Source organism: Manis javanica, chromosome 11 (genome assembly GCF_040802235.1).
Source record: "Manis javanica isolate MJ-LG chromosome 11, MJ_LKY, whole genome shotgun sequence".
Taxonomy (NCBI): Eukaryota; Metazoa; Chordata; class Mammalia; order Pholidota; family Manidae; genus Manis; species Manis javanica.
In genome coordinates, this window is record NC_133166.1 from 91484733 (window position 1) to 91510967 (window position 26235).

The following is a 26235-nucleotide window of genomic DNA, read 5'->3' on the forward strand; positions in this document are numbered from 1 at the left end:
CAGAGGCTACTGTGAGTAGGTAAGGGAAAGAGATTTGAGTGTAAGAAAGTGTTTAGAAGCTGGAATAAATGACCATAGCTGCCAGGCTAATTTGCACATTCTAGTCTAGGTTTCTGGGCAGTGATTCTAGAAGAGTTCAGTTGGGATCCTGAGGGCTACGGATGACTCCAAAGGCTTCATGCTCTAACATCATTAATGACTCTATTCTTCACTACTTTTTATTTAAATAGTTTTATAAACCCTTTGCACCAAATTAGTAAAACAGGAACTCTTTCCTCTTAATTAACTACACATTCGTAAATATTAAAAGAAGGGTTACACAAATGAATTATTCAACACTGACATTTTATTTTCTGAACATTGTTTTTACAAAACAAAAAGCAGGTATCAAAAACAGCAGAGTTTATAGAATTTTTGCACCAGTGTTCACATAAGTCAGTGATATGAAACTGGTGTCCAATGCAAATACTAAGCAGGCTGGTTTCCCTCTTGGTCATATGCATTCAGGTGGTTTGTTTTGGAGCTAATGAATAGCTACTTTTTATAAGCACCGCTCGATTTTTGAGAACCGATTTGGTTTGTCCAACGAAGTAAACACTTTATGCTGTGTGGCATTTTCTTTTTTTAAAAAAAACACTGAGCTAAAATACAGGACATGTAATGTGTTTGGATCTGAACCAAATCTTTTGAGATCCCAATTACCCTGAAGAACACTGGAGACATTTATAGGGCATATTCAATACTAGTTACACACCTCATAATGGCTAAGGCAGTGGCCGTATTTCTCAAGAAAATAGCATTTCATTAAGAGGCTGCCCAGAGTTTGAACAACATCATCATTTCTACATCTTTTCTGATTTGGAGTAGTTTCCCCAAATGGGGCCATATTATTGGAACAAGAGTTTTATGCTAATACCAAACAGGCTCTGGTAATTTTGTAGATACACTTGTGTAGAGCAAGACTCCTTGCTCTGGACCCTGGGTGACCACATAGAAATCAAGAGGCCATGATTACTGGATGCTGAATAAAAGAAGCATACTTAAATGCACATCATCTGGAGGCAAGCAGAAACAAAGCTGGAATGTGGTAGTGGTGTTCACTCACCACTTGTTTCAGAAACATATTTTACTTAAATAAGGGAAGTTGGTCCAGTTTTGCAATGTTAATAGCTGCCAGTCTCTCATACATATTTTTTATAAAGATCACTTCCTGGCTAGCAAAGTTAGGAAACTGGCCTCAAATCTCTCACGGTTAGTCAAAAATGAAACAACAAAAACTTGAAACAGAAAACAAAACACCTGAAAAAATAAAACAAACAATGGCCAATAGGGGTTAAAAATTGCACAATTACATTTGAACGTAAATTATACTATATACAGATTGGTATACACGTGACTGATATAGTTTTTGAAAGCATGAAAACGCTCCTCCTGAAACATGTCCTCTACATTATCCCAATTTTCATTACAGGAAAACTGATATGCAATTTTCTTTAGTTACGAAAAAGGAAGCGAGAAGGCAAAGCTGAGAGAAATGGATGCTACCCAAAGGGCAGCGGGAGCATTTGGTTGTTTTGGTCTTTGTACCAGCAACTCCTACACCCGCAGGAGGTATCCAGTTCCTGCTGGGCTACACGGTTTTCCTTGCAGTCAAGACTCTAACAATGGACCCCACTCCTCCAGCAGCAAGTGCCTAAAAACAAACCAAAATGTAAATGCTGACAGAATCATAAAGGGCCAATTCATTTTTCTTCAGGAAGGAACGTGTGCAACTATCGATCCTGAATTCACTAATTTTCATACATATTTCTTGAGCACCTATTATATATGACCCAGGCACTGTTCCTGGCACTGGGGATACAGTAATAAACAAAACCTTCAGAGTCCCTACCCTCATGTGCTTACAGATCTGTAGCACAACGTTCTTAGAAAAGGTGCTCAAATATAAATTCAGGACATCCATTCTGTGCTCTTATTCTCAGCACTGCCAAGAAGAAATTCAAACTGGGATCAACCATCCCAATTCCATTTACATTAGTCAGAGTTGGTCAAATTTTCTTTCCTCAAAGCTAAGAATGTTTTATTTAATAGTTAAGGACTTAGAAACTTTAACTCTGACGTCACCTTGAAGAATTGGAAGTCATGATTCAGTATTAGGAATTTGGAGCTTTGTGTTGGAAAAACCTGTGTAAGGGGTACCATGCTAAATCCTGGGGATACAAAGGGAACAAATACAGCATCTTCTGGTCTACAGGGAAGAGACAGACTTATACACAGATCACTCCAATATACCATAATGAAATGACAGAGCAATGCTCTGAGTGATATAAAAGCACAAAAGATGGACACATACCCAACCTGAAAGCATAGAGGAATGTGGAATGGTCAGGAAAGACTTCCTGGAGAAAATGACACATTAAATGGACAAGCAGGTGACAGACTGACATAAAAAGGTAAAGAGGCACTCAGGCAGAGAAATCCTGAGCAACAGTATAGAGTATACCGGGAAACATGGTGTATTCAGGGAAAACACATTATTATGCTCACTGCTGGAGTATAAGACCAACATGGAAGATGAAGCGGGACTTGGGAAATGGACTTCTGATAACAGCAGTTTTGGATTTTAGAGAGAACATTCGGGTGATGGGGTGGGGAACAAATTTGAGGGAGACACAACTGGTAGCCAGGAGACCAGTTTAGGAAGTTATAGCAACAGACTGGGAGAGATACTAATAACAGCTGCATTAGAGATGAAGCTCAGTGGATGATCTGGGAATTGTTCAGGAGGTAAGACTGGCAAAAATCGGTGAGTGATGTTAGGAAGAAATGAAGACAACATGTGCCTCAGTTTCCCTGGCACTGGGGATACAGTAATAAACAAAACCTTCAGGCAATAACAGCAAGTTTTCTACTAGTTTTATGAGGATTGAGTTAATATTTATAAAGTGCTTGGAATATAGTAAGTGCCCAATCAGTGTTTACTGTGATCCTGAGGCTATTCTGGAAGTCGGTCGCTTAGGTTTTAAAGCTGGCACTTCATCTGTCAATTGAGGATGATTAAGATGTTTATATCCTTTGTAGGGTTGCTATAAGGATTAAATGAAACATAAACTATAGTAGAGCGACTGGTAAACAGAAAGTGTTCCATGAATAGAATAACCATGCAAATTATTCTCCAAATTGGTACACTCTAGAGCAAAAGGGAACTGCTCATAATTATGTTGGGACAACAGGCATAAACTGGGGCTGTTTTAGGAAACTGGGCAGTATGGTGACCCTATCCACAAATGTTAGCTCTTTTTATTTAAAAGCGTAAGAGGGATAAAGTGGCCTGACGAAGGCTAAACCGAATTTTACTACCTATTCTTTTCTGAGTCTGTATTTTCACTCAGATACACACACAATTGCTTCTGAAACACTGAATTTTGGGAATTATTAAGACGTCAGAGAACACACCCCTTACCTATGGTTGGGTCTATTTTAAGACTAGATTAAGTTTATACCAGAATAATACGAGAGTTGGATATTAAAGAATACTTTACCAAGTTTTTACCTAAAGCTAAGAATTTCCCTTAGCCATCTTTTTTTTGGATGGATAGTGTACTGGCATCTGCTTATGTTGCAAAATAAAATGCATGAAAACAGAAAAAAAATTTAATTCTGGAGCTCACCTCAATTTCTTGTTTTAAATTGTGGTTAAACATGTAACGTGAAATTTGCCATTTTAACCATCACTAAATGTACAGTTAAGTGGCATTAATTACATTCACAATATTGTACAGCCATCACCACTATCTATTTCCAATACATTTCCATCACCTCCAACAGAAACTCTGTACCCATTAAGCAATAACTCTTCTCTCTTCTCCCTCGCCCCTGAAACCTAATCTCTATCTTTATGCATTTGCCTATTGTAGGTATTTTATATAAGTGGAATCACACAGTATTTGTCATTGGTGGCTGGCTTATTTTACTTTGCATAGTGTTTTCAAGGCTCATTCATGCTGTAGCATGTATCAGAACTTCCTTTTTTTGGTTGAGTAATATTCCATTGTGTGTATGTACCACTTTTACCTGTTCACCAGTCAATAGGCATTTGGGTTGTTTACACCTTTTGGCCATCATCAAAGTTTTGATTTAGTTCAAAGTTCATGATTATGTTAAATGAACAATAATCATTACAGAATCAGTGTTATATGTGTTGTAAATCAGAATCTCTTTAGACCCAGGTGAGTGAGCATATATCTAAACTTTGACTTGCATGCATTTGATTTGTAGTAACAATGACGTATAACCAAGAAGTCAAACTAGTTATTTAGGTAAGAGAGGATGTCATTGTTATAAAGGAATCAGTCATACAGATTTATAATTCATAACTTACCTTTTCATGCCACTGCAATAACACAGCACTGCTATTGTCAGAGGGGCTCTCAAAGCCTTTATAAATATACTTCATGAGGAGATCCACACCATTCTTGTCCAGGGATTGAACTGCCTTTTCAATGTCATTAGCTTTAAAAGAGATGAGCACCTTCAAGACAATGCTGCCTGCTCGGTCCTAAGGGTAAATACATAACAGAACAGGTGTGTGGGGTTACAGTTTTAGGAAGGCCACACTGCGAGGGTGACATCTGAGTAAAGACCCAAAGGACCTCAAAGAGGAAACCTTGGGGGTAGCTGAGGTTATTCTGACAGAGGAATGAACAAGTGATGTCACTGTGAGTTCAAGGAACAGCAAAAAGACCCAAGGCGGCCGAAGCAGAGTGTACATTAGCAGGGCAGACGTCGCAGAGGGAGCAGGAAGACAGGGCACGTGCGCCACGCAGGCCACGGTGAGAGCTCTGGCTGGCGCTCAGAGAAAGGGAAGATGTTGAAACATTCTGGGAACACTGAGAAAAATCTAACTTAGACTTTAACAGGATCACTTTGGCGGCCAATGATGAGAATAAACTGGGGGTTTGGGGGCAGGGGACAAGGGAGAAGCAGGTAGACCAGTTAGGAAGTTATTGCAATAATATGTAGGTTGGTTTTGGCTAGCTTGGTGGCGGTCAGCAGTGGACAGATTTTTTATTTGAAGGCAGAGCTGGAAGGATCTGCTTACAAATAGATGTGATAATTTACCAATTTAATAAATCAGTATTTAAATTTTACTTCTTGACCTTGAAAATACCCCAACAAGGAAAACTGAATTACAGTCCTACATTGAACCACCTGTCAGAAATACTAATGAATAAAAATTTAAGTTTTTCAAGAAAACTTACTTTTATATCTATACTCAAGTGATTACAGATCTAAGATACTGTGATCTTCATTTGTAATCTTTTTTCTTTGATAAAAGGCTGCTCCAATAGCAGAGTTATTTTTTTACCCGTCAACACTTAATTTACCCTTCTGACAATTTGGTTCTCCTTCTGTTCAAGACAAAGTGACACCTTTGGCATTCCTACTGGTCAGGAACTTATGGAATGTTTTTACCACCTGTTGTTATCTCTATTTTAAAGACCATGCAATTACCCAATTTAGAAAATAACCTTGTATCTAGAGCTATATAATCTTCCACCCACAAACTGTGATAAAAAACCACCTATGTAAAAACAGAAGGTGGTAAAATTGAAATTTCAATGACGTTCCTCAGAACTTTTAAAAACCAAAGAAATTTTTCCTCTTGTAAAAAGTTATGTTGCCTAGAGAGTTATTATGCATTTACTTACGTTATTTCTACTACTCATTTACAGCGATTCTTGGGGCTCCTAGGATATCTGAATAGCTACGTTGCGACCAATGCTCTGGGCTTCATTTTAAACAGTAAGTAAATAGGCTCTTAAGAATTACTGAAAGACTGCTGCAGGGCACAGAAATCACAGAACCTTTCTGAAGGGCAAATGGCAGTATCACGTGTATTAAATGCCTTAAAAATGTGCTTTCTAATGATTCACTTCTAGGAATTTATTCAAAGGAAATAATATAAGAGTTTATCAGAAACTGTTCATTTTAGTGCTGTTTACATGAATACAAGGACAATAATCTAAATATATGACAAAAGCATTTTGGTATGTATAAACTGCAGTACATGTATATGCAGCCATTAGAAAAGATGTTTTTAGAAAAATAACCTTACTGCCAAGGACAGACATTCATGTAAACTGCTGAAAAAGTAGGCTATAAAATTCCATTTTTATTAAAAAAGTAAACCACTCACAGAAAAATCGTAAGCATATATAACACCAGAAATAATTATTCTCTGGGTGATGGGATTATGGATGATTAGCTTTTTATCCCCTAACATCTCTGAGTTCTCTGCAATAAATATTTAATACTTGTTTAATTTTAAAAGACCTTTAGCAAGTATAATCTGTTTATTTTGTATAAGTTTTACTTACTCTTCAAGCCTCTGCTCAAATTCAACCTAAGTGGCCTCCTCTAAAAACACAAAAATGATCTGTTATTTGAACTTAGTGTCTCCACACAGCACTATGACTGCTCAGTGTTAAAGTGCTACTTTTCATATGTAAATCTTTACCTAACTACACTGTAAGCTCTTCCATGTCAAAGAGAGTAAATAGTTAAAATACTTGTTGATTTGGTGACACTACAGAAGATTTCGGTATGCATGTTAAGACAGCAGAGACTGGTGTTCTCTGTGACTCACCTTCACCGCCTGACTCTTGGTGTTGATAGGGGGGTTTTTCAGAGCTGCCTGTAGGGCAGCTGTCATGTTTCCTGTGATAGAGGTTAAGGAGATACCAGCAAAAGGCAGCCCTCAGGAAAAATGGTAACTGCCAGGAACCATTAGTTCTTAAGACATGACTTCATGCACAGAATGAAAAATTACTATGGTCCCTATGTTCAATATTGAAAAAATTCAACACGTTGGTTTCAAGGGTGTCAATCAAGGTAAAATACTGAAAACAGAACATAATAAAGCAAAGATGGTTTCATCGTTGGTCCTAATTATTAAATGAAGAACTTGATAACCTTTCATTTTCCCATAAGATACCTGCAAATATTATCCAGAGTGGTATTTTAAAAACTCTAAAATACAGTATTAGAATTCTCATACCCCAGGTGAAACAGCTTATCCTCAACCAAAATGTTTATCCAACTGGAAAAATAAAGACCAAACTTTTACTTCAATTATATTCTACATTAATTGAAACACTGGTAGATTACTCTAGCCATCTGAATAATATAGTCATCTCTCAATACTGATGAAAAGAGGCATTTTAAAAGATATAATAATGACCCTTAGGTGGCAGCTTCATTTTTGTGTTTTGGGTTAGTTCCTCTCCTGTTTGAATGAAGGTTATTCAAATTGTCTTACGCCATATCTATTATCTGTAGTCCATTTGAAAGCACCAGTTAGTTAGCAAATAGAGACAAGGAAAGCCAATCAGACTGTCAGAATGTAGTCATTCCCCTAAAAGGAAAACCACACAGAATTTACTTGTTCCTCCATCTGCAGCGCCTGAGCAGGAAGGGCTTCTCTCTTCTGGTGGTAACAAGAGTAAGGAGACGATTATCTTACATTTTCAGATGAACTGATTAAATATCAGATCTATTATATGGATACAGAAGCACCATTTTAAGAGTCATCACACATTACCTAATATGTTAGTTTTACAAAACACTGATCCATCACAATGAATGCTTTTAGACAGAATAATGTTCACCACGGGTCATGAAGAAAAAAGGTTTGACAGAAGAAAACGTATGGTTGGTGCTAAGCTGTTATTTTTAGGCCTTAGTGGACTTCTAGAGAAGCTTGTCTTTTGTAGACTGGCTCATTTTTAAGATGCAAAAAGTTTACATATTTATGTAATGCAAAAGAGTAACAGCTCATTTTGAAAATGCAGAAATCAAAGAAACAGCTGTATGTTGATAAATGTTTGACGCTGTATTTTAGGTGCCTTTAAGACCAAATATAGTTGCTACCAAATATTTTCACTCATATACTTTCCCATTATAACTTAATAGGACGTTGACGAAGAACGAGTTTAAAGCACCTAATCTTATAAATACGCCCAAGATTATAAATGAGTGAATCTGTTATTGCAACATTTACATCGTTTTAAAAAAAAGATCTGATGCAAATGATGTTATGAATATTCAAATATGCAAAAATCAAACTCAAACTGACAACCACATTTAAATTAAAATGGAAACGATTTGTGGATTACAAAAATGATTCTGCTTTGTACAAGTGACTCATCTTCTATTTTATTCATTGGGGTTTATTTTAAATATTTCCAGGGATTCTCCTTATGAATTCCCCGTCTTCTTTCTAGTGTCCTTTGCTTAGCAGGTGAAAGGTTTCAAGCTTCCCTTTCTGGAGTTTCGGTTGTTTTGTACTCACTCCCCTTCACCCGATTAACAAATGCTGTGTGCAACCTATATTTTGCCAAGCCCTTTTCTCGGGGGAAGCCCACGGGCTGAAAGGACAGAGGGCCTCAACTCTGCAAAGTGTGTCCGTCTCTCCCGGCAAGGAATAAACTATCTTAAAGCTACCAAACACAACCAAAACAAAATCACTAAAGAAAATCGTCCAATCCTCCCAAGCACATATTTCTGGAGTTAATGGGACCCTAGTATAGATACCGTTCTGGGGAGGAAACCTTAAACGCCCTGCACCAGATGCCTCCCCCAGCGCCGCGAGGGCGCGGTCGGCACAGCCAGTTCCTGGGAGGCAGAACTCCGGGCGCAACCTGAGGAATCGGGGGCGTGGAGGGCGCGCTAGGAAGGGCAAGTTCCCGAGGGCGCAACCCTGAGGCCTCAGGGAGACGGGGTCGGAAATCGGGGAGCCCCCTGCCCTCTCAGGAAGCGGCACCCCGCAGAGACGGGTTCGAGCCGAGGGCTGCTGGGGGCAGCTCCGCGCCGGCCCCGGGAGTAGCCCGTTCCGCCCGGTCAACCCAGAGGCGGCGGCGGCCAGAATCCAAGGATATTGCCGCAGGCAGGAGTCCACCTCGCCCTCATCGGGCCCGGCCTGCCCATCGCCCGTGTCCTCCTCGTCCACGAACTTGTTCTCGTCGTACTCATCCACGTCCACCTTCCGGAACCGGGCCGACGACACCGTGTTCTTCGACATCCCGGATCCGGACCGGCAGCGAAGGCCTCCTCTGGGTGCGCCTCTTCCTCAGTACAGCCCAGCCCGGCAGGAGCCCGCAGCCCGGGGCCCTCACTTCCCTCTTCCGCTCTGGGGCGTCGCCTGCAATCGGGGCTCGGGCTGTTCTGGGCGTGCGCGCTCGCCGCGCTCCTCCTTCCGCGAGCCAGCTCAGCTCCAGCCACCCACACCGCCCCGTCGCTTCCCCCGGGAGCGCGAACGAGCGAGAGCGCGCGCCGGACGCAGTGCGCATGCGCAAACTCTCCGCAGAGGGGCGGGGCGGAGCGAAGAAGGCGGGGGCGGGAGGAGGCGGGGCAGAAGGGAGGGCGGAAAGGGGTGCCGCGGCAGAGGTAAGACGCAATTGGTTGTCCGGGCGCCTCACGTGGTCCCCGGGGTTTCCATAGAAACGCTTCTCTGCGGTCCGGTCTACGGGGGTCTTAGGTTGGCGGCGATGGGCACTGGGGGCGGGTGGCCGTGCCTTTTGCTGCCGCCACCAGCGACCTGTCATCGAGGACCTGTATGAGGTCCGGCTGACCCGGACTTACCTGTGGGGTGCGATGGACTGGTCGCCGGACCAAGTGCCCTGCAGTCGGCAGGAGTATGGGGCGGAGTGATGCACGCGGGCGTCTAGCGTCTTTCTACTTGTCAGAGAATCACTTCGGACAGTGCGCCGGTGGCTTGCTTTCTCGAGCCCAGAACCCTTTCCAGGGTTGGAACTACCCCGCGTGGCCAGTGGGAGGTCCCCAAGGACGGAGTCGAAAGGTCATATCTATCAGTGCTGTGTGACAGCATAGCGACCGCAGCTGCAGAACCTGAACTAGGTATTAAATCCACTGGGAGGGGCGGGAGGTGTCTGGGCAGGGACTGGGGTCGGGTGGCAAAACTAGGGTGAACCTGTGGAATTTGGGGTAGGGTCAATCATTAACATCTTAAAATAAGTGTTGTTTGGAACAAGAATGCTGGAAAAGGTAAGGGCGAGTTCTGCTCTCTGGTGCTAAGGGGAAGCACAATGTGTGAGGATTAATAGAAACCAGACCTTAAAGATTTATATTTGTGATTTAAGATTTATATGATTATCCGAGGCCAGCTTTTTGCTGTATCTGACATCTACATGTCTGAGAGCAAAGCTCTTATTGAGGAGGCAAAGGCATTAAGCCTAAGGAAATGGGAGCTGTGCTGTGTGTATAACACTGAGCTATACCTATTTGCAGAATAAAATTAACCTGGGCATTGACTGGATATTGCTTAGATGGCTGTATGGTTTCCTGACATCCTAGTAGGTCTAGTTTGATTCCACCTCTAGAATAAGGCCGTTTGTTGCCCTGTTAAGTACCCCAATCCTTGGTTTCTGGTACTATATTAAAAAGAGCTTTGGACTTAGAATCAGAAATCCTGGCTTGAGGCTTGACTCTTCCACTCATAATCTGTTTGATTGAGGCATGCCACTTAAAATTCTGAATCTGAGGCTCCTCATTGCTAAAGTGGGACCAATAATGTGTACTTCACAAGATTGTTCTGAGGATTAAATACAGGAAAGTGCTTGGAAGACCAAAATTCAATGTAAACGTAAAAAGCATGTTACCTGTACTGTCAATTTTGGCACTAGTTTATAAATTGCTTAAAGATACACAGTGTCTTATCTTGCCCCTGGAAGAGATGGAATGATTCTAGAGGGCAAAAACTATCTTATAATTCTTTTGAATGTTTCTTTACATCTGACATAAAGCTAAGCATGTGGAAGGTACTCAATGCATTCAGGTACTCGGTTATTCATTGATGAATTGATAAAATGTGGAAGCCAATACAGTGTGAGAGTTACACTGAGAAGAAGAAATCAGTAAGAAGAGGGAGGTCTCAAAAACAAACCTTTGTTGGACTTACATGTATACATATATGTGCACATATATATATATAGAGAGAGACAAAGTTCCCTCATAAATGAAACGCATTCTTTTTTCTTGGGAGGAAGAAGCATTTATGGCATTTTTCTTTTCCTAATTGAATTACCCTTCTAGAAGATACATCATTTAGGTGATAGCAGTGGTAGTTATTTATTTTAAAAAGTCATATACTGAAGTATTAGGTCATTACTATGGTGAATGGCATTATATAACAGAATAAAGATTTGTTTCAACTTTTTTTCTCAGTTTCAATCTTTAGCTGACTTTAATAAGAGCTAAACAATATACATGTTTAGGTACTAATGATGATTGTACTTTTTGTTCTTCTAAATAAAGATTTTCTTTGAAGAGAAAATTGAGCATTAGAAACAAACACTATTGAGAACAGTGGAAACAAGGATTCAGAGCTAATACACCCTGCTTTTACATCTCTATTGTTTCACATTAGGTCTTATTTAGGAAATTTTTTTTTCTCCTGTTTTAGAACTGAAAAAAATCTCAGGGTAGAGATGAACTTAAGGGAATAGTGAGGGGAATTTAAAAAATTGAGTTGCTCAAGGGTATAATTGTTCTGATTGCTTAGAATTTTGCTCTGTATATTAAATGTGTTAAATATAATTCTCAGTGGCATAATGCATATTACATTTGAGATGTAATAATGTGAAAAATGTCCTTTCCAATGCTGCATTTTTTATCGTCTCACAAGGCTTAGCACCTAGTATATAGTAGGTACTCAACACGTTTCTATGCAATGAATTAATAATTAGATAAATTAATTTTGGAATCATATTTAGAGATGAGTATTTTTTAATGACACATTAACTACACCCCTACTCCCTTTAATTAATAGGTAAATCTTTATAAAACTTTAGGGAAATGTGTGTGTGTGTGAAACCTGTCCTCAATTATCTTTTGATTAGAAAACATACATTATTCCATTTTCTTGCAAACTACAAATTTTTTATGTTAATCATGGTATTTAATTTAGGTAATACTGTTCTCCCTATTTTAATTTTCATAATGAGTGCTTATCCCTGAAATAAGGGCTCCATAAGGTTTTAATACATTTTGTTTATTGTGCAAATAACCTGGTTTGGTTCAGTATTAAAGTTAGACTGAATCGAATTTTCTCAAGGTTAATGCTGCATAATAGTATGTAGCGCCTTCATATTTTCTGTGGTGATACAGAGAGTGAAGGATCTTTTAGTTAGAAAGGATTTTGATAAAACTACCTATAGTAGGTCTTCCTTTTCAGTCAAGTATTCTAGTTATTATATACATCTTTTCTCCAGACTTGCCACTAAATACTTAACAAACACATTGACTCCAGCAGTATGGCACTATTGTTTTTATTATTTGAAGTGGAAGTGAATTTAGTGTTAATCAAATATGCCAAGCATGTATTATAAATATAAAACAAATAAGAAAATTTCATTTATGGAAAATTCATGGTAATGATGCCTTAATAGCACTGTTCTCTAGTAAAGTAATTACTACAATATAAAAAGATTTTTTTAGCATTTACTCATAGACTATGTTACAGTTTAATGCTTGCACTTAATACCCAAATGATCTGGTTCTGTGTTGAAACCACCAGACTTCAAGACCTCAAGTTTTTTCTTGTGATTAATTTTACATAACTTTATGATTATACACTGAAGTAGATAGGGTGAACAGTTTTACAATGGGATCTTTATTTACTTATATGTTAGTACTTCAAAGATTAAAACATTTAATCTGTACTCTTGTCTCAGGAAAAACATTTAGTGCTTAATGAAAGAATAAACTTTGTGTGTTAAACACTATGGTGAATGGGACTCCTTTTCTATTTAATTTTTTTTACCTATAGTTTCATAGATAATAAGAAAACTGTGGGTTTTTAAATTTATTTATTCTGTATTCTTTCTCATTACTGTAACCTTTTTAATGCTAGCTGTTTTTTAAGGTTACTTTTTTTGTCACAGTATACATTCATAATATTTGAGATAATAATCTTCATCTTCTCTGCCAATATTTATATCACCTTTTATTTACTTACTGCACTATCTAGACTCTTTAAAACAGTGTTGAAAAATTGGGTGATAGGCTTCTCTTCTTTGTTTCTATTTTAATGGAAATCTCTTTGCTATTTTATCAGTTTATATTGCCTATTGCTTTTTGATTGTTAGGAGTAACTACTGAAATAATCAAATGCTTTTTGGGGGATCTAATGATAAAAAGCTTTTAATTTTTGTTTTCTTAATTTATGAATATAGTGAATTATATGTATTTTTCTGTGCTGAACCATTCCCACATTTCTAGAGTAAACTCTGGTTACAGTTTTAATTAGTTGCTACATTTGATTAGTTTATATTTTGTTTACATGATTTCAGAATCTATATGTATAAGTAAGATAGGTCCATAGTTTTATTTCTTTGTGCTATCTCTGTCTGGTTTTGATATTATAGTTAGTCTAGCTTTGTAGGAAGAATTGAGAAAATTCTCTTCCTTTTTTCTGTGCTCTGGAATTGGTTTGAATAATAGAAAATACCATGCTATTTTTTCTTTGAAAATTATGGAATGTGCCTCCAGAATTATCTGGACATGCTCCCATTTATAGAAGCAGATCTTTAATCATTTTTATCTTCTGTGGTTATTGACTTATTTGGTTTTCTTTATCTTTTGAGTCAATTTTAGAATTTGCATTTTCCTAGTATATCATGCGTTTTATCTAGATTGACACTTTATGGGCAAGAAGTTGCACAAAACATTTTCTTACAATTATTTCAGTGTCTTTCATGACCATGGACATACTTTTTTCAATACTATTATTAGTTATTTAAATACAATATTAACATCAACATACTTTTCTCCCCATAAACTGATTGTCATGAATTCTAACAACATATCTTTACTTCTTATAGAAAATAGCCATCTCAGACTTACAGTTTTGATAAAATTTGAAAGGTCCTCTAATTCCCATCTTTTCTACTGTCTATCTTTATTTTGTTAATATTTTACTAATAATAGCAAGCACTTCATGAATGTTTATTGTGCATTAGACACTTGGTAGATAAGCTCTTTACTTATATTATTTTATTCTCAGAGTAGCTCTAGATTCCTTCCTACTTTATGAATGTAACTCAGCCCACGTACTCACCTAGCAAGCAGCAGACTTATGGGAATTACACCTGTCACATTTCAAATTTGTGCTTTTAATTAACACTCTCTACTTTCAATACATCTTTCTCATTATTCCTCAGTATACTACTTACCTTGTGCTAAAAATAAGGATAGAACTAAGTATCAGGCTCTAAATAACCCTCACAATAGCTTGTAATGAACTGTCAATTGTGAACTTAAAAAAATCTTGTTATTGTAATGATTTTTTAAAAAGATATTTGTTTTTCAGATATTCCTATGTGCTTTCCTCACCTTATCTCAGTATTTTCAGACTAGACATACAGCCTGTTACCTAATATTTAGCCTACCATAAAAGATGTCACTCTTTTTGGTATATAAGGAAATCTGTAGGTTTTGATTAATAATTCATTAATTTTTAAAAATTGTGGCAAAATACACATAACATGAAATTTACCACCTTAAAAATTTATAAATGTACAGGTAAGTAGTGTTAAGTATGTTCACATTGTTGTAAGCCATCAACTTCCCGACCTCTTTTTATCTTGCAAAACTGAGACTCTTCACCCCTTAAACAATAACTCGTCAGGCTTTGACAACCAACATTTTACTTTCTGTTTCTGTTAATTTCACATCTCTAGGTACTTTATGTAGTATTTGTCTTTTTTTCCCATATATATATATATATTTCTTAAGGTATCATTGATATACGATATTAGTAAGGTTTTGCGTGAGCAAAATTGTGGTTTCAACATTCACCCACATTATCAAGTCCTCTCCCCACACCCCACTGCAGTCACTGTCCATTAGCAGAGTAAGATGCTGTGGAGTCACTACTTGTCTTCTCTGTGCTATTCTGCCTTCCCTGTGCCCCGCTATGTTATGTATGTTAATAATAGTGCCCCTTAATCCCCTTCTCCCTCCCTCCCCACCCGCCTTTCCCACCCTCTTCCCTTTGGTAACTGCTAGTCCCTTCTTGGAGTGAGTCTGCTGCTGTTTTTTTCCTTTAGTTTTGCTTTGTTGTTAACAATATTTGTCTTTTTGTGACTGGCTTATTTCACTTAGTTTGAGGTCCTTAAGATTCATCCATGTGGTAGCATGAATGAGAATTTCCTTCCTTTTTCAATGGAGAATAATATTCCTGTGTGTGCATGTATACATACATATATATACAATATATACATATATATACACACCCACACACATATGAATAATTATGCTATGAATATGGGTGTACAAATATCTCTTTGAGACCCAATTTTCAATTCTTTTGGGTATTTAGCCAGAAGTGGGAATGCTGGATCATATGGTAATTCTCTTGTAAATTTTTTGAGGAACCAATTCCACTTGATTAACTGAATAGGGTAATAAAACAATATTCCATTGCCTTAGGTCTTTGATTTGGTACATCTCTGAGAGTCAGGGACATCAAGATAAGATAATATCAGGACTTATGTTTGGTAAAAAGTCCAAATAACAAGGAATGGGGGTGGAGAGGGTACTCAAACTCTGGGATCTAGACTTAAGTTCTCCACCCTAGCACACCCTAGCACAGCCTCCCTAACTCCCACAGGGAGGATACTGATCGGTACAATGGTTTGAGTAGAATTACAGGAAAGGTGCAGGACCGGTAGTAAATGGATATTGATTTTGCCAGGCTTTGTAGTGAGTCCACATTGTTATTTGAGATGCATTAAAGCATAGCGATTAAGAACATGGATTGTGGAGCTCGACCTCTGGGTTTGACTCTCAGCTCAGCCTTTACACTTGAGCAGTTACTTAAGCTCTCTGTGTCACAGTTTCCTTATTTGTAAAATAGGTATTATAATAATACCTACCTCATAGGATTATTGGGAGGATTAAATGAGTTAATACACAGAAGTGCTTATAAAAGTGCCAGACATAGAGCTCTCATTAAATGCTAGGTGGTAATAATAATATTTTTTAATTAGTGTAGGTTACCATGCAGCTTTCCTTAAACCCTTGGAAATAAGATGAATAACATTCTGTTCTGTGAGTTAAACCTTTTGGATTACATACACTATGAATCAAAAAAGGTATGTGATGGCAGTTTAAAGAGGTAAGATTTGCTCCCAGGCCAGCTGGATTAAGTAACTTGATGAAACATTAATCTACAGAAACTCTATACTGGTCATCACAGGAATTGGTTATTGAGGCTTATCTTGTCTCTTACTGTCTTGGCCAAAACACTGTCCAGGGCACAGGTGACCTTGTGCTTGTCCCACCATTTCATTCCAAGTGGCAGGTGTCTTTCCCTGGCAAGCAGAGTGAATCATATAATGAACTCCTCTAGTCCCCAAAGCAACCTTGTGATGGCACCTTGGCTTCTCATCTGGCTCATCTACATGGAGAGACTGCTTAGGTTGGACAACTTGAATATCTGATTGCATATCCAGCTGTCAGTCTCACTGGAAATCAGTTATTTAGTTTTCTGCTTTTACATGTCGGTCTTGGGAACTTTGCTAATCCATATCTACCAGCAGTTAAAAAAAACATTTCTCTGTGTTGACTCAGTAGGTAGTTGAGCTTACAAAGTGGAGAGTCAAATCCTGGACCATCGTAGATTCACCAGGAAATCACTCCCTTCTCCCTCCCTCTTCATTTTCTTGGGATATCCCTGCCTTGCTTTTTTTTAGATTATCACACCACTAGCTGCTTTAATTTATTGGCTTATGTTTCCTTTATTGGGATTTCCATGTGTGTGGTAGTAGTCACCTGGCCAGTTAGCTGCAGAGAGCTGGAACATTCTAACTTCTCTCCTTCCCTAAATCCCTGGGTTAGCCCGGCATGACCAAGGACTTTTTGTGAGGTAAGCAAGAAGAGAAAACAGAGACTACTTGCCTCGAGCCATGTATCTTTATGGTCTCTTAATAGTTTCTCGTCAAAGGCTTGACTATATTGGCCTGGACTGGAGACTTGTCAGAAACATTCTTCTTCTTAACCCCAGTCTCACCCAACCAGTACAAAAACTAATGCCAAAAGTACATTTTTTTCCCACTGTGGTTCTGGCAACATTTCTCCCTTCGCTATATACCATTGATATCCAAGTTTACATTTGAAATATGAATTCATTATAGATTTCAGACTATGTTTCTAGCTGGATCCTTTGTGCTTGATAATTACGGTCTTCTTGACCACTTTGGAGACAGATTTCATGACAACTAATTGGATCTATTTTTTTTTTGTTTGAGGAATCCTCAAAGTGGGCAGGTCTCTCCTGTTGTGGGGTGTCATTAGCGAACCTGGTAAGAAGCGTCAGATTGGATCCTAAAGCCCCTGAGACTCGCCAGTGCCATTAGCCAACTTGTCCACCTGGATATACTTTTGTAATGATCAGAGATGCTGAATTGTCATATTGGGGTGTTTTAAACTCTACATTCCAAATTATAAACATATGATTTCATGGTCTAATAAACTTTAATAGTGTCTCTTTGAAGAGTAATTACTATATACCAAAAATACAATTTTACATGTCAATAATTTGATAAAAATTTTCAGGTTAACAATAGAAATTTCTTTAAAAGTTTTATTCATATTTCTTTTAATCACAATAGAAATTTATATTCTAACATTTTTCTTTTCTTTCTTTCCTCCTCTCCTTCTTCTTCTGCATGGCTAATTCTGTGCTTTAAGTTTTTTTCTTCTAATGGCAGAACTATCTTATCTTTGCATTCCTTTTTACATATATTTAGAAAAAAACAGTTGTAAGTTAGAAATGAATGTACATTTTTCTTGTAATGCATCTTCACATATTTCTGAGAGGGGAGTGAGGCAGCAAATGTAAATTAGTTAAACATAGCAAAATGCTTTAATATACACACTTAGAGGGTTAGTCAAGTAGCACTTCCTAGAAGTGTGTTTTGAACAAGATTTTAAGAGGTATCAATATGCACTGGTAAAAAAAAGGGGGTCAGAAAGAAGGGAAGTAAAATAAACTGTGCATTGGGAGCTATATCAGAAGAAGGTGGAATGGATGCTAAGCAGGCAGTTGGCTGAAATGCAGAAGGAATGTGTTGGGGAGTAGTGACTGGTGAAGTTACTGAGGTGTAGATTCACAGCCTTGCTACTACATGTTGCCTGGATTCTGTGAAAGATGGATTGGAAGGGAAAACCAAGTGGAGAGAAGGATGGTGCTTGACTTATAGCAACTTACAATTTTGCTAGTGAGACAGGGCATCAGAAAGGTGGAGGAGGAGCCTTGAAACCCAAGTAGAGTGGCTTGGGTTTTCCATGGTGTGTGATGGAAGGAGCCTTTGGAGATTCTCATGTACCATTCTTCTCAGGAGGGAGAGGTCTGAGCTGGGAAAGACTGAACTCAGCAGTTGGCTAGGTTTCAAAAATCAATTTCTGTAGCTATGTCTAATCAATTAGCAAAGGGGCTTTTCGCTCACACAAAACTATTTTGAATCACTGTAGGAAAAAAATGCCGTGCCTAAAATCTGTCCACGGTTTACAATTAATGGAAAATCACTGGTTTGCTTTTGCAAACAAACAGGACTCAATGTCAGTAACTTCAGACTGTTTTCCAATTTTACAGTGCATTTTCATACTGAAACCAATTTAGGAAGCTATTTAGTCCATGGGCTTTTTAGTGGAAAGATGATGTGGGTAGACTTCAATAATGACATTTCCTTTTCCACACCAAAATATTAGCAAGGTTCTAATGGCTCCATTTTGATACTGTCACTTTTAAAATAAAGGAGAGAGATTAAGTTGCTTATAGAAACACTTTGGATGATGTTAAAAATAGTGTATTTTTATGATGAGATGGTAAATAATTCAGATTTTGCATTTCATATATCAATTTATTTCCATCTTGGGTCACATCTAAGAAAGAAAGTCCCCAGATTTTTGTTGAGTAATAGGTCCTCTGGTAGTTATTTGATCTTGTGTTGCAGTAATGTAGATTTTATTTTTTCCCTTTCTTCTTCTTCTCAGCCACCTCTTTGCTATTTGCAAATTGTTCTGTGATCTCCTGTCTCTCCACTGGCATCTGAATGGAAGGCCTCCCAAGGTCCTTGGTTTCCTGGAATGATACTTGAGGCATATTTAAATGTCTTACGATGTTCCTGGGTTTATGTGGGGTTTGATCCACATGGATTGGTGGTAAGTCTGTGAAAGGCACCAGCACAGAAATGACAGGAACTCTGAGGTCTGGGGTCAGATTGAGTTGCGGTTGTCCATTTGTCACTTGAAAAGATTGTCCGGGAAAGGCATTGTTTAAAGGGTAGCTCTGTAAAATTCCCTTAACCTTCATGCTGTGATTCTCTTTTGTCTGGGGAAGAACATCAGTGAAATAAGGTTTCACTCCTGTTATGGCACTGATTTCATATGCATTGTGCCTGTCAGCCAGTGCTCTCCCAGTTAAAATGGGATGGAAACCAGTTGAACCCAAGACATCATTCACAAAGTTGTGGAGGAGAGAATGCCAAATCTCACCGCTTATTGGGCTCAAAGTGACCTGTGGCCATAAACTGGCCAGGCTCCGGAGAGCTTCGCGGTTCCATGCCGAGGCAGGAAATTCCGTCTCAGTATGATAGAGCTGAGAAAAGTAAATACTAAGGGTGACATCTGGATACATTGTCAGGAAATTGTACATTTTGCTGATGCAGCCGTGGTTAGCTTCATTACAAGGGGAGCTGCTGGAATACAGAATGATATGCCTGATGCGGTCATTATTGTGCACGGCCGAGTCAAGATAACCATTCATCTCGAATAGCATTGACTCTGGATGAGCATTATTCCCTGTGCAACTGGTAGCATGGCCCTTTTGCACCAGACTTCCAGAAGAAGTTTTTAGTTCATAAAATGTGAGGTGTTTTGTTTGAGGATACATTGGCCCATAAGGGAATCCAAAAATCGGATAAAATTCTGTGTAGGAAACTCTTGCTTCTTCACCTGTGCGAATGTGGTAAGGACAGTAGGAGCAATCTAGAGAGAAGCTTAGCCAGTAATAAGGCTTTACTATTGTTCCATGATTTGCTAGGTATTCTTCATATAAGGGCTCCATTGCTAGTTTTGTTGTCTTCTAGCTACAACCCTAAACAAAGAAATTATATATATAACCAGTTAGTTTTATATATAAAAACTGAAGTTAGTGCATTACTTTTAGAGCCATACTTTTCTTTAAAGGAGGTAGAACAATAACTATAGTAGCATCTTTGATTCTAAAAGATAGGGATAAGTATCCATAGATTAGAAGTCTTTCTTTATTGATACTCCCGGGTAGTGGGGAGGAGACTAAAGAGAAAGGCATAATACACCTTTACCTGTTTCATAGATTCTGCGGCAGTAAAGCAAATGGGTTATCAGTGCAAGTTCTAGAAACTTGCACTGTTTCAGTCAACATTGCCTTGTTTCAGATCTGGGCTCTGCCACTTACTGGCTTTGTGACTTTTGGCAAGTCATCTAACATCTGGGCTTCCTTGTGTGTACAGTGAGGAGAAGAGCAGTACCTACCTCATGAGATTACCTTGAGGGCTGAATGATGAAATAAGTATAAGATGCTTTGTCATGTGCCTGACACATATTAAGGACTCAATAAGTATTAGCTCTTACTGGTGAATGTACAAATCCAGGGTTATGTAGATGGTTCTTGCTTATGAAAGGACAGAGAATAAGCAGGGGTTTTGCATTTTCTCCCTAATGTTCTTCTTGTGTCTTTTTCTGCATATGTAGTATTTGTATGTATGGTGCGGAGGTTTGGAGTGTGCTTGCATGTAAAATCAGCTCTTTCTTCAAATTGCTGCCTGTAGGTTGGAGGTGGCTATTCTTTGGGGAATAGGATCATGGGGTCTCTTTTGCTTAATCGTAGAAGTGTCACGTAAGTATTCTTTGGGTTGTGGGTACTCATTCATTGACATTTGAGAGTTTTATTTCCAGTGGGTACCTCTTGTTATAGCATTGTGAAAACTTTGCCATTCTGGAAAGCAAGTATTTCTAATAAATAGTTCCTCTCATATTAAACCCCAAAAGTTGAGAACTTTAATGATTTTTCCTTTAAAAAATATTCCATCAGTTATTATTGTTCCCAAGCAGCAATTTAAGCATTATAATACAGTTTTTAAAGCATTTAAAAATATCTTATTATACAAATATTACATATTTCTTATAGAATAAACAATATTTTTATGTAAATGAAAAAATAAATACTCAAACCGGTTTGTATCAGTTTACTTTTCCATCGATGTTATGCTCTCCAATCTTTCTGCTATATATGTATGGATAACATAAAATTGTGTTTTATACTTTGTTTTTTCACTTAATATTGCGTCATGAGCATTTTCCCATGTTGTGAAAGATTCTTCAAAAAACACAATATTCATGGCTAATTAGAACTTCATCATATAACTGACATTTGGGTTCTTGCCTCTTTCTATGATAAATAATACTGATGAACATTTCTGTAAATTAATTGTTCATATCTCTGATTATTTTCTTTAATGTTGACTGCCAGAAGTCAGATTATTATTAGATCAAGCTTTGTCAGATTGCTTCCTAGCAATGTGTGCCAATTATATCACATTCTCTCCTGGTGTTATTTATCACCCCCTTTGCCAGTTTGAGAAGTGAGCATCAGTATCTTTTCATGATTATAATTTGTACCTTTTTAATTCTGAGTAAGATTGAACACTTTCTCCTATGTTATTGGTCTGTAATACTTATTCTTCTGTGAAACAAATGTGATCCCTTACCATTTTTTAGGATTTTCTTTATTGATTTGCAAGAACTTTTTATGTATCAAGAATTCTAGCTGTCATATTGGTTGCAAATATTTTACCTGATTTGCAGTCTTTTAATTACGGTGATTTTTAATTGCACCACACTTTACATTTTTATGTGGCTAATCTTTACCCTTATGACTTGTTTTTTTAAGATTGTATCTAGAAAGGACTTCCCCTTCAAAGAGGAGTTGATTATTTTCTGCATTTTCTTCTAGTATGTATGGTTTCATTCTTTACAGTTGACTCTTTGTCTAGGTAGCAAAACTGATAAAACACAAAATTTAGAAAGACATAAACTGACCATTCCAATAAAATGTTTTTCACTTCTCTAAATCTAATTTATAATTTCAGAAGTGTTTATTACAGCCTCTCATATGGAAGCACTTTGATCAACTTCTGTCTTTCTCAGCCCGGATCATCTCAGTCATTGTTGTATTTGATATAGCCTGATCTCTAGGCTGAAATCTACAGAGTCCCTTTGTTAATTCTGACCTGAGCAAAAAATATCTTAGGAGCTTCAATCCAGCTGTAGATGGAATGTGACTTTACTCCTGTCACCATTATCCTAACGCTAATATCTCCGCAGTAAGTCTGGACATCACATACTTGTTGAATTCCAGATTTCTCCTTCCCTTTGTCACATCAGCTGACTGCACAGGGCTGGGTGTTTGCCTCAGTTTCCTTCTTAGGGCTATATTTTCCTGATGCAACTGAATTCCTGCCCTGAGGCTTCCTAGACCTTGCCTAGCTTTTCCTTGGGGCCCTGGACTCTTTCCCTGCTTAACCCTTGGCAATAGACTCATCAACTGGAACCTGATATCAGCCCCTGTTTGACACTGAGCACTCTTTTCTCCCTGTATCTCCTCCTCTGTCAGGCTTACTAATCACACTGGATCCCCCTGAATATTAAAGCCTGCTGAAATCAAGCCAGAAGTCTTACTCCCTTTTGAATATTGTGCCCTGGGTGTGGTCTGCCCTTGGGTGGTGTATCTAGTGTCCAGGTTACTACTCAAATTACAAGTTCCAGTTCATGCATAGAAAATTTACAGATTGATTTGGCTAAAATGTTATAGAGGCAGCACCAAGAGGCTCTTTCCTGTCTTTATTTGGGGGTGGGGGATTAACTATATGCAATAGTCTCAGAATCCCTCCTTTGGGGAGTAGGAGTCTGTGCCTTTCACGGGGAAGGCAGTATGGCGCTCTGGGTTGCTTTTCTAAGCGTTCTTCCCTTTGTCCTCCTGTCCTATGGCTATTGTGGCCTTGGCTGGTGCATTATTACCATCTCTAAGGACATCTCGAGGCCTAGTGGCCTTCCCATGTGATGGGGGGAGCTCTGAAGTGTCATTCTTGCTGATGGCTTTTCAGTGTCAACTGACTGATTTCCTATTGGCTAAGTCTTCACTGTTTTAGAGGGTTTTTCTGGGATTGTTCTTTATGATCACCCTCATCTGAAAGGGAAGCAAGAAATAACTCCTGCCCCTGTGAACTCTTAAAAGAATTGGTGGTTTATATAATCAGGTTACTATTGATCACAGGCCATTTTTTATTGTTAGCTTTTGGGATCTTTTCTTTCATCCTCCCCCAACCAGGTGGGGACATGCCCCATTTAGCCCAGGGTCTACTTGAGGGAACTTGACTGGCTCACAGGCCAGGTTGGCAAAGACTTTTTCCCCAGCATCCTGTGTCCCTACCACCAAGTCCTTTTCCTTCTGCTTTTTCTGTTGTTGGGAAATGTGTGTTGCCTTCAGTAGAGCAGAGCTAGCGGCAGGAAGAAGTAGAGATCTGCAGAACCCAGCTGCTTGCATCCGTTTGTGAGTGGCCCCTGGACTGCAGCCATCAGAGGACAGACTTCTTTAGTTTAATGTAAATGAACCAAACAGGACAATCTGCTCTCTTTTCACCCAGCTAGGTTTTAGTGAGTCCTGGTAAAGCACAGTTTGCACTAGAGGAACTGGAGAAAGGGAGTTTGCCCTTCTCCATCTGTGCACGATCTGTTAACAGCTAAAACCAAACGTTAGCAGTTTTAATTACCTTCATTTTGTCTCCAGGCTTGTGTCACATTCCAGGTGTTCTAGGAGATGGTCCATTTCTCTTTTTTCCTCCCTCTAAGTCCCGTGCCCTATTTCAAGCAGCTTGACACGGCAGTTGGGCTGTAAAGATTCACCTTCTATATCGGCTCAGGAGTCTTTTACAGTTTGTGGCTCTTAGTTCCTTTGAACTTGGCTGTCCCAAGTTAGAAAGAACTTGCTGAGGTGTGGCTGCCTCTCAGAACACTGTTGAATTGGTGCCATGGCAACGTTTGCAAAGTAGCCACTGCTAGGATACGGCTCTGACATGTATTGCTTTATTTGCATTTCAAACCACCTGTTCCGAAGATGAAAATATACATGAATGCTACTCCAGTCTAGATAAAAGTATAACATCTGACTGTTTCAGTGACTGTGCTGGGGTTTTTTCTCCCTCTGGCTGTAAGAATTAAGCTCTGAGGTCAGGTTCCTCAGCGCCCCTTTCCTGATCTAGAATAGGGGCCAGGCTTGGTGTGTGGACAACATTTGTTGGTCCTGTTGCCTGTGGAGGCGCCAAGGCCTCTCCTTGGGAGGTTTGCCCTTCTGCCAGGAGGAGGTACCTGTGAGTGGGAGCAGAGACTTGCCTTGAGAGACACTTTTCACTAATAGGTCCACAGGCCCTGCAGGGGGAGCTCTTTATTTTGTTCAAACCTGGATTATTATGTGCTGGCAATTTTCCTCTTCCAAATTCCCTGGGAGGCTTTTGCTATTGCTGTGTATGTGGTTCCCTCCAGTTTAAGACAAGCTTTGACCCTTGACCAGTGGCGGCCCTTTCTCTGTGGCTGATGGAAGAGCCACTGGTCCTTCTACATTCTTTTCCCCTGCTGCCTGCAGCTCCACACCATCTCCTAGGACTCTAGCCATGTGGACAGTCATGCATTGTTGTGTTCACTTTTGTTTTCCCCTCTGTCCTCTTCCTCAGGCTATTTGAAGGAGTGGTGGTGATCACTATTGTGCATTCCCATCAGTCACCTCCATAAAGTTCTTATCTCCTACTCCACAAGTTAACCCATCAGGGAAAATGGAAACAGCTGGAGGCATCCTGCAGCCGTGTCCCCACTCTTAATTAGTTTCCTGTAGTCAAACCTCCAGTATCCACAACAGCAGCAGTTCTTTCTCCCCCGGGGAGCTCCTTCCAGCTTAGATATTTCATGTTGATCTCTGTGCCTTTGAAGGGTCCCACATGCACTCGTTAACTCCTCAGCTAGTTACTTTCAGTTACATTTTCCTTCATCCTGTCTTCGGTGCATGCGCCCTCTGTTGCATCCCATTCCTTCCCCACCATCTGCCCCTGATCATGCCTTTGCTGTTCCCACTTCTTGACCCATTTTCAGAGCATGTCCTAAATCAGTGAACTTGGAAGTATGAAACCAAAAGTTGATCCCCAAAGTTTACCTTTTATTGAAACTTAGTAAATGATACTCCATTTAAAAATATTACCTTAAACATGAGCCTCTATTCGCTAGTATATTTACCAATTGCATTTTAGGGTGATTTGATGGATAGGCAATCCCCAGTAGTCACTATTTTTTAAAACTTTATTGAGGTATAATTGACAATAAAAAAAATGTATATGTTTAGGATGTACAATTTGATCTTTTGATATACATTGTGAAATGATAATAGCAATCAAGCTTATTAGTGTATCAATCACCTCATATAGTTAGGTTGTTCTGGAGGGGTGTGAGTACACTTAAGATCTACCATCTTAGCAAATTTCAAGTGTGCAATATAGTATTGTTAGCTGTAATCACCATGCTGTACATTAGATCTTCATAACTTACTCATCTTGCATACCTGAAACTGTACCCTTCGACCAACATCACTCCATTGTCCTCTCTTCCAGCTGCTGACAATCACCATTCTAGTCCATGAGTGACTATTTTAGGTTCCACATATAAATGAGATCATGCAGTATTTGTCTTTTTGTGTCTGGTTTAACATAGCAAAATGTCCTACAGGTTCATCCATGTTGTTACAAATGGCAAGATTTCCTTTTTCAAGGATGAATAATATTCCATAGTGTGTACATATCACATCTTCTTTATCCATTCATCTGTTACTGGATATTTAGGTTGTTTCCATATCTCAACTCTCGTGAATAGTGCTGTAGTGAATACTGAGTGTACATATCTCTCTGAGATTCCAAATCTTTTGGGATTGCTGGATAATATGGTAGTTCTATTTTTAATTTTTTGAGGAACTGCTATACTGTTTTCCACAATGATTGCACCAATTTACATTCCCACCAACAGTACACAAGCATTCCCTTTTCCACATCATCTCCAGCACTTCTTATCTTTTGG

At 38.8% G+C, this 26235-nt stretch overlaps 3 protein-coding genes across 6 annotated transcripts in view; 1 reads left to right on the top strand and 2 right to left on the bottom strand.

The window, feature by feature from the left end:
- Positions 1-326: 326 nt before the first annotated feature.
- ARPC5 (actin related protein 2/3 complex subunit 5) lies at positions 327-9277 on the bottom strand. Its single transcript, XM_073216888.1, has 4 exons — positions 8939-9277; positions 6650-6721; positions 4382-4558; positions 327-1693 (listed from the first exon to the last, which is right to left on the bottom strand). The coding sequence occupies exons 1-4, from the start codon at positions 9080-9082 to the stop codon at positions 1631-1633; spliced, it is 456 nt and encodes a 151-aa protein (XP_073072989.1). The 5' UTR covers positions 9083-9277; the 3' UTR covers positions 327-1630.
- Positions 9278-9469: 192 nt separating this feature from the next.
- Positions 9470-26235, top strand: part of RGL1 (ral guanine nucleotide dissociation stimulator like 1) — a 234359-nt gene continuing 217593 nt past the window's right edge. For 2 of the 4 annotated variants that reach the window (XR_012122837.1, XR_012122836.1), the window contains exon 1: positions 9487-9918. The gene's annotated coding sequence lies outside the window, so the exon portion shown is untranslated. Of the gene's footprint in view, positions 9919-26235 lie in introns of all 4 variants that reach the window. The other 2 variants (XM_073216886.1, XM_073216884.1) reach the window with 2 other exon arrangements.
- Positions 18924-24403, bottom strand: APOBEC4 (apolipoprotein B mRNA editing enzyme catalytic polypeptide like 4). Its single transcript, XM_017655673.3, has 2 exons — positions 23895-24403; positions 18924-20179 (listed from the first exon to the last, which is right to left on the bottom strand). Exon 2 carries the CDS (start codon positions 20147-20149, stop codon positions 19049-19051), a length of 1101 nt encoding a protein of 366 aa, XP_017511162.2. The 5' UTR covers positions 20150-20179; positions 23895-24403; the 3' UTR covers positions 18924-19048.

Excerpts from the sequence above, each read along its gene's own strand:
- APOBEC4 (XM_017655673.3), bottom strand. The coding sequence starts at position 20,149 with ATGGAGCCCTTATATGAAGAATACCTAGCAAATCATGGAACAATAGTA.
- ARPC5 (XM_073216888.1), bottom strand. The coding sequence starts at position 9,082 with ATGTCGAAGAACACGGTGTCGTCGGCCCGGTTCCGGAAGGTGGACGTG. Across the intron at positions 4,559-6,649 it reads CCAAGAGTCAGGCGGTGAAG|GACCGAGCAGGCAGCATTGT; the intron begins GTGAGTCACAGA and ends ATTTACCCTTAG. Across the intron at positions 1,694-4,381 it reads TATTGCAGTGGCATGAAAAG|GCACTTGCTGCTGGAGGAGT; the intron begins GTAAGTTATGAA and ends GTTTGTTTTTAG.